This window comes from Plecotus auritus (assembly GCF_963455305.1).
Source record: "Plecotus auritus genome assembly, chromosome: 12".
Lineage (NCBI taxonomy): Eukaryota > Metazoa > Chordata > Mammalia > Chiroptera > Vespertilionidae > Plecotus > Plecotus auritus.
The window spans coordinates 29344604-29355706 of record NC_137778.1 but is presented as its reverse complement, the minus strand read 5'-3'; the positions used below and the strand labels follow the sequence as shown (position 1 = coordinate 29355706).

Genomic DNA, 11103 nt, shown 5'->3' with positions numbered 1-11103 from the left:
AATCATTATATTTATTCATTTGCTAATTTTATTTATTATCAATTCATTTTATTCACCCATTTCTTTATCCATCCCTCCCCCTCCGCCTGGGAGGAAGACAGGAAGGGACAGCCCCCGCACCCCCCGCCGCCAGTTCCTGTGGTCCTTGTCCAACTCCCTCGGCAGCAATACTGGAACACTCTCCCTATCTAGGTAGGGGCACAAGGGCCACCTGAAGTGGAAGGTGGGGGGCTATTCTTTTTAGTTTTTTTGTTTGTTTTTTATCCCTACTGAGTTCGCTGTTGGTACAAGAGTAAGGGGAGGACCCGAGGGATCTGAGCCTGGGGAAGGGCAGCCTCGCCAGCACCTCTGCCTTCTCAGGGACAAGAGAAACCCCTTACCCCACCCGTGTCTCCATGCCTACTCTATAGCATCGAAGAATGTGGGACCAGGGCCCCAACTGTCTCTCCTGCGTAGGGAGTTCTGGGCTTCTGGGTATGTGGGAGTTTTATAATTGCTTCAAAACAGCTGGGTTTAAAAAAGAAAATAGAGACACTCGCTTTGGCTCCTAGTTTGTGTGTGGAAACAACGTGGGCATGAAGGAATTTCTGGGTGCAGAAGGGAACTCACCCAGCAAGGCGTGAGATGGCCCTGAGAGCAGCCAGGGAGTGGTCTGCAATCCCAGAGAGGTGCTGAAGACGATGGTGGATGTGCTCCCCAGCATCCATCTATCCAGGCTTCCCCCAAGAGTGGGGCTTTGATATTACTGTTAGTTACAATGAAGGGAGAGGTGGCACTCTCCTCAGGAGATACTCAGATGACCATAAAGGCCACATATGAGAATATCAGTCTGCATGGATATGAAATATTTCTAAAATGGACGTGATTGCTCTGTTCCCCTCTCCTCTACCTCCAGGTGTGAGAAGCCTGGGGAAATACAATTAACCAGTTAAGCTGGGATTAAAGTCTCTGAGCATCTTAGGGTCCAGCTCAGAGCATTGGGTGCAGGCATAGTATGATTGGTGCTACCGGATGGCCAGTGCTTAATTGGACAGATTTTTAGGGCCTGTGTGAAATGGGGAGGCGGGGGGGGCACCCTGGAATGGGGCAGATGGCAGATGTGGCCTCGGGTAGGGAGGACGGGAGTAGAGAAGACAGATGAAGAGTGTGGGGGCATGGAGTGGGGGAAACGGGGAGGAGGGATGGGGTCCAGAGCTGGCTGGGTCAGAAGGGGAGGGGCATCTCAGGATATGTTTAGCACTCGCATGATGTTGGTATAGCCAGACCCAGGTCGCCAGCCTGTCACCACAATCACCAGGTCCCCAACATGGAGGAAGCCACGGAGCTTTCCTGGGGGAAGGGAAGATGACAATCAGCCACTGAGGGACCCAGGTCAGCCCTGTCATGAGAACCAGCCACCACCTTCAACCTCAAGGCCACCCGGTAGCAATGAGAGGCCTGAGGCTAAACTACAATGTGCACCTCAGGTAGCACCACAGAGATGAGACCACTGCGGTATATTGAATTGCAGGTGTGTCTGTGGGTGGTATGGGGTGTGTTGCTAAGCAGCAAGTCTATCCACCCGTGTTGCTATGCCAATAGGAAGAGGTGGGGTGTGATCATAGCCAGTTTTAAATTAGATTTTCCAGTTGGGGGGGACTGGGTCCCCTTTCTCCTGTCACCGCCTGCTTCTTAAATCACACCAGGCTCTACCACCTGATGCAGGCAACAGCGGGGTTGACTTGTTAGGGAAGGCCCTGATCTCTCTCCGTCTGCCTCCTCCCCCAGCATGTCCATGGAGGCCAAAACATCTCTGAATCTTAGTGAACCTCACAGAGTAAATCTAGGCCCTTTGGGTGGGTGTGGGAAGTGGGGTTGGGAGTGCTCACGATACAAATCCAGGGGTAGATGGGAGGAAGTCTAGATGACTCACCACTTTCAATGCCAAATTGAACCCGGCGATCCACATCATCTGCCCAGACGGCCTCTGGAGGTTCATGGTACAGCAAGGGGAAGACTCCTCGGCATAGGTGCGCCTGGCGGGCAGCCTGGGCAGAGCGGGTGACAGCAATGACCGCTGCCCGAGGTCGGTACCGAGACAGAAGCTGGGCTGAGCTGAAGGAGGCAGAGAAGGTCAGCTCAGAACAGTGAGAGTGCTAAGTCAGAAACTAGAGTTTGGGTTCTGGTTCCAGGTGTCACCAACAAGTTGTGTGACCCAAGCTGGGTCAGTCCTATTTCTCTGGGTCTTGGTTTATCTCATCTATAAAGTGGGTATAAGAATGCCTTCCCTTCTTACCACACAAAGAAGATATGAAATAATAAAGGGTACATCAAATGAATAGTTCAGGAAAAACCTCTTTGAGAAACAAAACCCTTCTGAGAAGATACCTTTATAGTATACTAGTAGTGCTTAACTTACAAATGTCTCTGAAGAAACAGAGGCTTATACGGTAGAGCCTGGGTGACTTACCCAAGGTGTCATGTCACAGCAAAGTCTTGAACTCAGACCTGGGCCCAGCAGTGTAAGACTGTGGGCTGAATGCAAAACACTTGTTCCCAGCAAGTGTGGCTCAGCGGTTGAGCATCGACCCATGAACCAGGAGGTCACGGTTTGATTCTAGGTCAGGGCATATGCCCAGATTGTAGGCTTGATCCCCAGTAGGGGGCATGCAGGAGGCAACCAATCAATGATTCTCATCATTGATGTTTCTGTCTCTCCCTTTCCCTCCCTCTCTGAATCAATAAAAATATATTTTAAAAATTATTTAAATGCAAAGGACTTGCTTCTGAGCACTAGGAGCCCGAAGGGTCTGGAAACCAATGCTCCAGTGATGCCACCTCCCCTCTGTCCCCTGGAGCTCACTGGCACCTATCCTGGTGAGCTCCAAGATCCTCTCCTGGCCTCCAGATCTCATAGCTACCCCTCCTCTTGCCCCAGCATGATACTCCTCATCTCTTATGACAAGACAGAACCCAAGCCTGTGGCCCCTGACCCAAAGGCTCGTGTTGGTATTCCCGTGTCCCCCTCACCGGCCAGTTTTGGTCAGCACGATGATGGCAGCAGCACAGCACTTGAAGGAAGCCTCCACAGCACCAACGGCAGTGACTTCAGTGGGGTCACGGGTCAGTGGTGCAGCCCGGCGCAGCTCCTCGAACAGCTGCCGGTGGTACACTGCGGCTTCTGCCTCCCTGGCAATCTGCAGGCACCAGGAGGTCAGGCTGGACAGGGCACTGGGACTGGCAGGCATTTGGCTGTCCGGCCCATCTCCTTGCATCATGAGCTCCTACCGCGTGCTGCATCATCACGGCCTCCACCGGAAAGCTGCCCTTGGCCGTCTCCCCCGACAGCATGATGCAGTCTGCGCCATCCAGCACGGCATTGGCCACGTCGCTCGTCTCTGCCCGAGTTGGCCGGGGCTTACTAATCATGCTCTCCAGCATCTGGGGGACATCTGGATGTCAGAGCTGTAGGAGTCACACTCTGATCAGGGAAGCTACTTCTCTGACATCCACATTCTCAGCGTGCCCTGAAGGCCAGGGTCACCGTCACAGACTGTGGCATCCTGGCAGTTCCGTTTCCTTATCTGAAAATGGAGGTCACGGTATCTCTTCCTGACTTCATTGTTTGAGGATCAAACACGGGACAGCAAACCGTGCTATAGACCTAAGGTGCAGGTACTCACTCTCGGTGTCCCCAAACCCAGCGTGCCCAGCCCTCTCCCGGCCCACTCCAGACCTGTGTGGCACAGACAACTGGTTTGCCGGCCAAGTTGCAACGTCCAATCATCATCTTCTGAGCCAGGAAAACCTTCTCAGCTGGGATCTCGATGCCCAGGTCACCCCGCGCCACCATGATGCCATCGCTCACTTCCAGGATTTCATCGAACCTGGGCAGTTGGGGGAGTCAGGGCTGGGAAGAGCCAGGAGATGCCAGGGAGAGGAGGAGCTACGGGCTGGTTAAGGGCCAGTTAGGGGCAAAGGCCAAGCCTCACTTCTTCACGCCTTCGTGGTTCTCGATTTTGCTAATGATCTTGATGGCCTGTCCTTCAGGCCCCAGAGCAGCCCGCACTGCAGCCACGTCGCTGGCTTTCCGCACAAAGGAGGCAAAGACGATGTCTACGCCATGCTCCACCCCAAAGCGCAGGTCCCGGAAGTCTTGCTCGGACAGCCCGGGCAGGTCCACCTGGGTGCCCGGCAAGTTGACGCCCTTCCGGCTGCCCAGGACGCCGCCGTTCTCCACCTCGGTCTCCAGCCCCGCTGGGCCTGTGGGCACGGAAAGGGCCAGCCTCGGTCAGGGGGAGGCCGGGGCAGCGTCACGGACTAGGGAACAGGGGACTGGCCCCTCAGGAGATTAGGGTCCACGTCCTATTCTGTTTGTCTGTCCGCCCTCGGCCTGGGCTCCGCACAGTGTAGGCCTCGGGCGGAAGTCTGTGGAAGAAACAACGGCCCGCCAGTCCAGCCCCAAGCAGGGGAGCCTAGGAGTATGGGTGCGGGGCTCCCGGGACCGGGGGTAAGGACGCCGGCCTGGGGAGGTGGTGGGCGTGCGGGGCGAGTGCGGGAGCCGGAGGGGAGGTGCGCCCAGCTCCGCGCGGCCCGGGCGGGAGGCGCGTCCGCACCGATTTTCTTGACCGTCAGGGAGATGAGCCCGTCGTCGATGTAGATGCGGCCCCCCACCGGCAGGACCCTGACGATGTTGGGGTAGTCCACCCACACGGTGTGCGCGTCCCCCCGCGTCCGGAACGCCGGGTCCACGGTCACCAGCACCTGCGAGCCCTTCACCAGCTCCACCTCCGACTCGGGGCCCTGCGGGCGGAGCCAGCGTCCTGAGTGCGGCCCCGCCCCGCGCCCGCCCCGGGCACTGCCAGCGCGCCCCTCCGCCCGGACCCGCCCAGCCCCAGCGCCTCTCACCCCCTGCAGGATCCCAGTGCGGATCTCTGGGCCTTTGGTGTCCAGAGCAATGGCCACCGGTCGGTAGCTGAGCGGGGAGGCTGCAAAGCTCTCCACCGCCTCCCGGACGTTGGCGATGGACTCAGCGTGGTACTGGGGACAGAACCGAACCGAGTGGGGATTTCAGGGGAAGGTGGCCGCGACCCGGAGGCATCTTCTAGCCCCGCCGCCTCCTGCGACCCCATCCCGAACCTCGTGGGAGCCGTGGGAGAAGTTGAGTCGCGCAATGTTCATCCCGGCCTTGATCATCTCCTTGAGGCGCTCTACGGAGCGCGATGCCGGCCCTGCAACCAGAGATCCCGCTCGGACCACTTTCTCCCCAAATCCGAGAGACAGCCAGCCACCGCCGCCACCCTCAGAGATGCCGCGTGCCACAGAAGTCTTGTTACCTGACCTTTAGTCCCTGACCAACCCCTGCTCATAAGTCAGAAACTCCCTTTCCCTCTCCAGCCAACAACTTGGGGAGGCATCACTGCGGGGGGCGTGCAGGGGAGGGTCCTCGGCCAGGTCTGAGGCAACCGTGCCTGGAGTGATGTAAGTGCTGCAGTGTGGGTGTGACCTCAGCGTATGAGGGGGACAGCAAGGGATGGGTGCCAGGTGAGGGCATTTGGGGCTGTAGAGCTGATAGGCCTCGTTTTGATTGAGGAGAGTTGAATTCTACCCCATTTCTGCTCTCTGACAGGGCAGCTAGCTGTGTAACTAAGAGCCAGTTGGCCAAGCTCTCCGGCCTACCTACTTGTACATTAGGTTTCCTCCTGATCACCTGCTCAAAGACTTAGCCATTCTACAATCCTCTCTGTCATCAGTGTTTTCCTTTTAATTGTCTCATTCTCATCAGCATGTAAACCTGCTGTTATTTCTTTCATGATAAAAAATTATCTTGCCCCGCTCATGTGGCTCAGCGGTTGAGCATGGACTTATGAACCAGGTCAGAGCACATGGGGGTGGGGGGGGACTGGCCCCCAGTAGGGGGCGTGCAGGAGGCAGCCGATCAGTGATTCTTTTCATTCTCTCTCATAATTGTGGGGCATGCAGGAGGTTAAAACCCGAAACCCACGCATGTGCCCTGACTGGGAATTGAACCGTGACCTCCTGATTCATAAGTTGATGCTTAACCACTGAGCCATGTCGCTGGGCCACTCTCATTGATGTTTCTATCTCTCCCTCTCCTTTCCTCTCTGAAATCAATAAAAATGTATTTTAAAAATATATATTCCCAGTTCTCCCTCCAGCTACAGTCTTACTTATTTTCTATATATTTTTATTGAATCAGAGAGGAAGGGAAAGGGAGGGAGAGATAGAAACATCAATGATGAGAGAGAATCATTGATTGGCTGCTGCCTGCACACCCCATACTGGGGATGGGGCCTGCAACCCTGGCATGTGTCCTGACTGGGAATCAAACCATGACCTCCTGGTTCAAAGGTTGACTCTCAACCACTGAGCTACGTGGGCCAGGCTACAGTCCTATTTCTTTGCTCTCCTTTGCAGCAGAACTCATTGTAAGAGTTATCTGTACTTGCTGCCTCCAGTTCCCCACCCCCTATACTTTGTACCCCCACCAGTCAGTTGTTCGCCCCCATCTCTCCACTGCATCTGTTCTTGTTAAGGTCACCAAGAAGCTCCGTGTTTTTGCTAAATCTAATAGTCAGTTCTCAGTCCTCATCCTAGCTGGCCCATCGGCAGCATTGGCTGCATGTCCTTGACGTACCTTCTTCACTAGGCCTCTGGGACACCGCACTCTCTTGATTCACTCCCACTTCACTGGCTCTCCTCAGCCTCACTTGCTGCTGCTTCCCCTTAACATTAGATGTCCCATTCTCTTCTTTGTCATTTCACCTTCACTCCCTTGGTGGTCTCAACTAGTTTTGTGGCTTTAAATACCATCTATATGCTGACAATTTATATCTCCAATTTTGTATCCCAAATTTATATCTCCAATTCAGACCTCTCTCCCAAACCCAGAGTTGTGTGTATCTGATTGCCTACTCTGGATCACACTTGAATGTCTAATATGCATCTCAAATTCAACTTTCCCCCAACCAAACACCTGATCTCCTCCCCCACACCTCTCCACCAGTCTTTCAGTTGATAATGAATGCATCTTTCTAGTTCCCACACCCAAACACTTGGAGTCATCCTTGACTACTTTTTCATCCTCATCCCACCCCACATCCAATCCATTGAGAAATCCTTCAAAATGCATTCAGAATCTGATCAATTTTTTTAAATTTAAATCTTTTTCTCTTCTCTCTCTCTCTCTCTCCTCTCTCTCTCTCTCTCTCTCTCTCTCTCTCTCTCTCTCTCTCTGTTAATCCTCACCTGAGGATATTTTTTCCATGGACCCTTTCAGAGAGAGTGTGAAGGCAGGGAGGTGGGGGAAACAGAGAGAAACACCCTCGGGAGAGACACATGGATTGGTCGCCTGGAGGAAGGAGCCCTTGACTGGGCATCGAACCGTGGCCCCTTGGGTCCCTGGGCTGACTGACTCTCTAACCACTGAGAAAACTGGCCAGGACTTATTTTTCAATCACAGTTTACATTCAGTAGACTCTGATCACTTCTCACCACCTCCATTATCATCTGGTTTGACCCAGAAATGCTGCATGAGCAGCCCCCACCCCGCCTCCAATCTACTTTCAGTACAGCAGCCAGGGTGGTTCTATTAAAACATAAGTAGGAGCATGTCATGCTCTACTGTTTTTTTTCCATAATATTGATAACTTTCTAACATCCTAAGTAATTGGTTGTATTTACCATTTACTGTCTCACCCAGCTAGATTGTCAGCTCCCCAAGGGTAGTTAGTGATCTTTGTTTATTTCACTGGTTAACTCCCAAGGCCCAAACCTTATCTACCAAGTGCTCAACAAATATTTGCTGAATGAATGACTCTGTCAAACATGGAGAAGTCTCAAAGGAGACAAAAGATGGAGAAGCACCTTAAGAAACACCCAAGAAGCCCTGTGATACTGCGGGGGCAGGAGGGTGCTTACCAATGGTGGCAATGATGCTGGTACTGCGAGCAGCCATGGGCTCCGAGTCGATGTCCAGCAGGCAGAGGTGTTCCAGGAAGGTGTCTGCCATCGCAGCTGACAGCTGCTGCCTCTGGAAGAAGGCAGTGCCCAGCTCCTGGGTCAGTTGGGACACACTGGCCCGCCGAAGGTACCCTGCTGGCCCTGCAGAGAAGGAGGCTGCATGGGCACCTGCCTCTCCTCCCCTTCAGCGCAGCACACCCTCCATTCCTTCCCTCGGCTCTCAGTCCTTCTTGTGAGCTGGGCAATATGCATACATTATCTTACATAGTCACAAGGATCCTACCAAGCAGGTATGATTAAATGCTCTACAATGATCCCCATTTTACAGATAAGGAAGCAGAGGCCGAGAAAGATTAAATAAACTGCCCAATATCATATAGCTTCTAGTAACAGAGTTGGGATTCACATCCAGGTCTGACTAACTCCAGGCCCAAGTCCAGCTCTCTGACACTCACAGCTCCCAACTTCTTGGACTTCTTACCCTTCAGGCACTGACTTCCCTCAGCACCCACCCCCCCTCCCCATATCTAATCCACAGTAGCCCCTCATTATCCAGGCCCAGAATCACCCAGTTCCCTTTTCTAAGGTCCCTGTTGTCTTCCTTCCAACTGCTGGCTTCTCCGTCCCCTCCTCTGAGTTTCCTCAGCCCCTCCCCCTAATCCAGGTCTTGAGGTCCCTGTAGCTTGACTCAGGCCAGTGGTACCCTCCATGCCACTGCACGCCTGCCAGTCTCCGGTGGTCGGCTCCACACTGTCAGGCTGTCAGAGGCACAAGGCCCGGCTGGGCTGGGGTCACTTCTGCCTACTGGTTAAAGTGTCACCAATGCCTCCCCTGTCACTGGAAGCCCTGTGCACCAGGGGTCAGAGTCCAAGAACCCCGTGGCTCCCATGCTGCAGGCTCCACTCTGCCTTCCTTCCAGGAGCTGGAGAAGAGGCCCAGCCCAGGGCCCATGGCTTAATGCAGGGGACACCCTGATAGACACTGACCCTCCCCAAGCCCCGACCAGAGAGCAGCAGATATGCATCTTTTGTGCCCTCCACCCCTACTCCTGATTTCTACCCTCATCTTCCCCCTCTTTTCACTGGCTTCTGTTGATCCTCTTACCTCCTGGAGCCCCAATCAGGATGGACTTTGCGAAGTCCCTTTGGGACTTAGAGATACATGACCAAAACTGCCGGGGTCCCGTGTTCTCGTTCTCTTGTACTGACATGCTTCCAAAGTGTGGGCTGGGGCTGCGGGACTGTGCAGGGAGAGGGCGAGAGGATAACAAAACTGCTGGTCTTATCTAAGGGAGCCAGAGAGAAGAAAGGGGACACACCCAGTAGGCTGCCCCTGTCCCCACACAGAGTCCCTCCCCCAGACCTACTGGCTCTCTTCCCTTGTCTTCTGGCATTCCCCCTCTCTCATCCATATTTCCTGATAAATTGTAATCCATTCACTTGCCATCAACCTGAATAGAGATTTTTTTTTTTGCCAGTGATATGGCCCCTGGGAAACAGGGGGTTTAGGGTAAGGGCTGAAGCCTGAGGAAGGGGGTGGGAAGCATGTGGTAGTGTGGTGGGACTCTCTGGAAGGGCTCTGATAGCATGTTAACACTGGCTACCATGTGCTCATTGACCACTCTCCAATGTTTATTGAGCACCTACTCTGTGCCAGGTACTGAGGATGCAGTGGTGAGCAAAACAGACAGGGCCTTTGTCTTTCTATGGAAACTACAATATGATAGGAAGACAGACTATAAACAAGTATCAAACAAATAAAGCTATAACTACACACTGTGTAAGTGCTATATGGAATTGATCAGCGTGCTGGAACAAAGACAGCGGGAGGAGGGAGGGGAATGAACTTGGGATCTGAGGCTTTGTCTACAGAAAACAGAACACATAAAGATGGACACAAGTTGTAGCTAGAGGGAACATGATAGCCTTCAGGGACTGGGACTCAGTTCTTGTGCTTGGAGGTCGGGAGGGACATGGGATGTTTAAGGTTGGCCTGCCAATTTTGTACTGATTTCCCGCGATTCAAGTCCTAAGTTGCCAACAGGAAATAGGGGTTGGTGCCCCAAAGCATCCCTTATCCTATCCAGGCGAGGGACAGAGCTTTGACTGAAATCGAGTCAAACAGGAGAAGCAGTCTGGCTGACCCTGGGTCCACAAGTGACCATGTGAGATAATCTGCACTTTGTCACAGGGTCAGGCAGCCCTGAACAGGAGGCGTGTGGGTGAGAACAGGGAGAAAGACAACAGGCTCCAAACAGAACCAGTGAATTCAGCTTTTCAGATAAGATCTCCACACCCCCCCCATTATGTATTGTACTGTGACATCCTGACACATACGCATGTGACTGCCCACATGACATCAAACATACATCGACATAGGCACAAGCATGGAACAAGCCCCCACCACATGCCGTGCACCATAGCAGACTCTGAGGGTATGAGGTCACCAAGGCCAGGCCCCTGCCCAGACGGGAGAGACAGGAATGCTAGCAGTTACAGTATTACAGATGTCTCCCCTCCCCCCTCTTTCCCCTTCACCCAGCTCCTAACCCCCCCCCCCCCCCCAGGTCTTCACCATCCTATTGTCCATGTCCATGGGCTAGGCATAGAATATATAAGTTCTTTGGTTTCTCTCTCCTCGTCCCCACCCCCACATCAAGGTATGTCAGTCTGTTCCATGCCTCCCTGCTTCGGGTCTTATTTGGTTGGTCACTTCATTTTGTCCATCGGGTTCCTTCGTAGTTAGGATTCATAAAGTATGTCCCACGGGGTGACGGAGCTGTGTTCAGGACACGAAGGAGCACTAGGAAAAACTGTGTCTTGTGGGCGAAGGGGAGGTCAGGGTGGCTTCGCAGAGGAGGTGACACCAGAGCCCAGCAAAGGCAAGGAAAGAGCATGCCCAGTGCTGGGACACCTGCACATGCATATATGCACACACACACACACACAGACATACACACAGACACACAGACACATACACACACACACAGACACACACACAGACACAGACACATACACACACACACACACACACGTGCGCACACTGAAACACCCCATTCCATTCATGCACACACTCCATCTAACAGTAACACACACACAGAATCTACACACCACAAGCACACGCTCATACAACACACTCACA

At 53.5% G+C, this 11103-nt stretch overlaps 1 protein-coding gene across 2 annotated transcripts in view; it reads right to left on the bottom strand.

Annotated features, from left to right (window-relative positions):
* Positions 1-16: 16 nt before the first annotated feature.
* PKLR (pyruvate kinase L/R) overlaps positions 17-11103 on the bottom strand; it is a 27020-nt gene continuing 15933 nt past the window's right edge. Inside the window, exons 4-14 of one of the 2 annotated variants that reach the window (XM_080648679.1) lie at positions 9067-9202; positions 7921-8103; positions 5119-5210; positions 4888-5019; positions 4596-4782; positions 3972-4242; positions 3716-3866; positions 3268-3420; positions 3010-3176; positions 1913-2094; positions 17-1329 (exon numbers count right to left, since the gene is read on the bottom strand). In XM_080648679.1, coding sequence (XP_080504805.1) covers positions 1223-1329; positions 1913-2094; positions 3010-3176; positions 3268-3420; positions 3716-3866; positions 3972-4242; positions 4596-4782; positions 4888-5019; positions 5119-5210; positions 7921-8103; positions 9067-9172 — 1731 coding nt within the window. In that variant the 5' untranslated portion in view covers positions 9173-9202 and the 3' untranslated portion in view covers positions 17-1222. Of the gene's footprint in view, positions 1330-1912; positions 2095-3009; positions 3177-3267; positions 3421-3715; positions 3867-3971; positions 4243-4595; positions 4783-4887; positions 5020-5118; positions 5211-7920; positions 8104-8665; positions 8766-9066; positions 9203-11103 lie in introns of those variants that run through there. The other variant, XM_080648680.1, reaches the window with a different exon arrangement.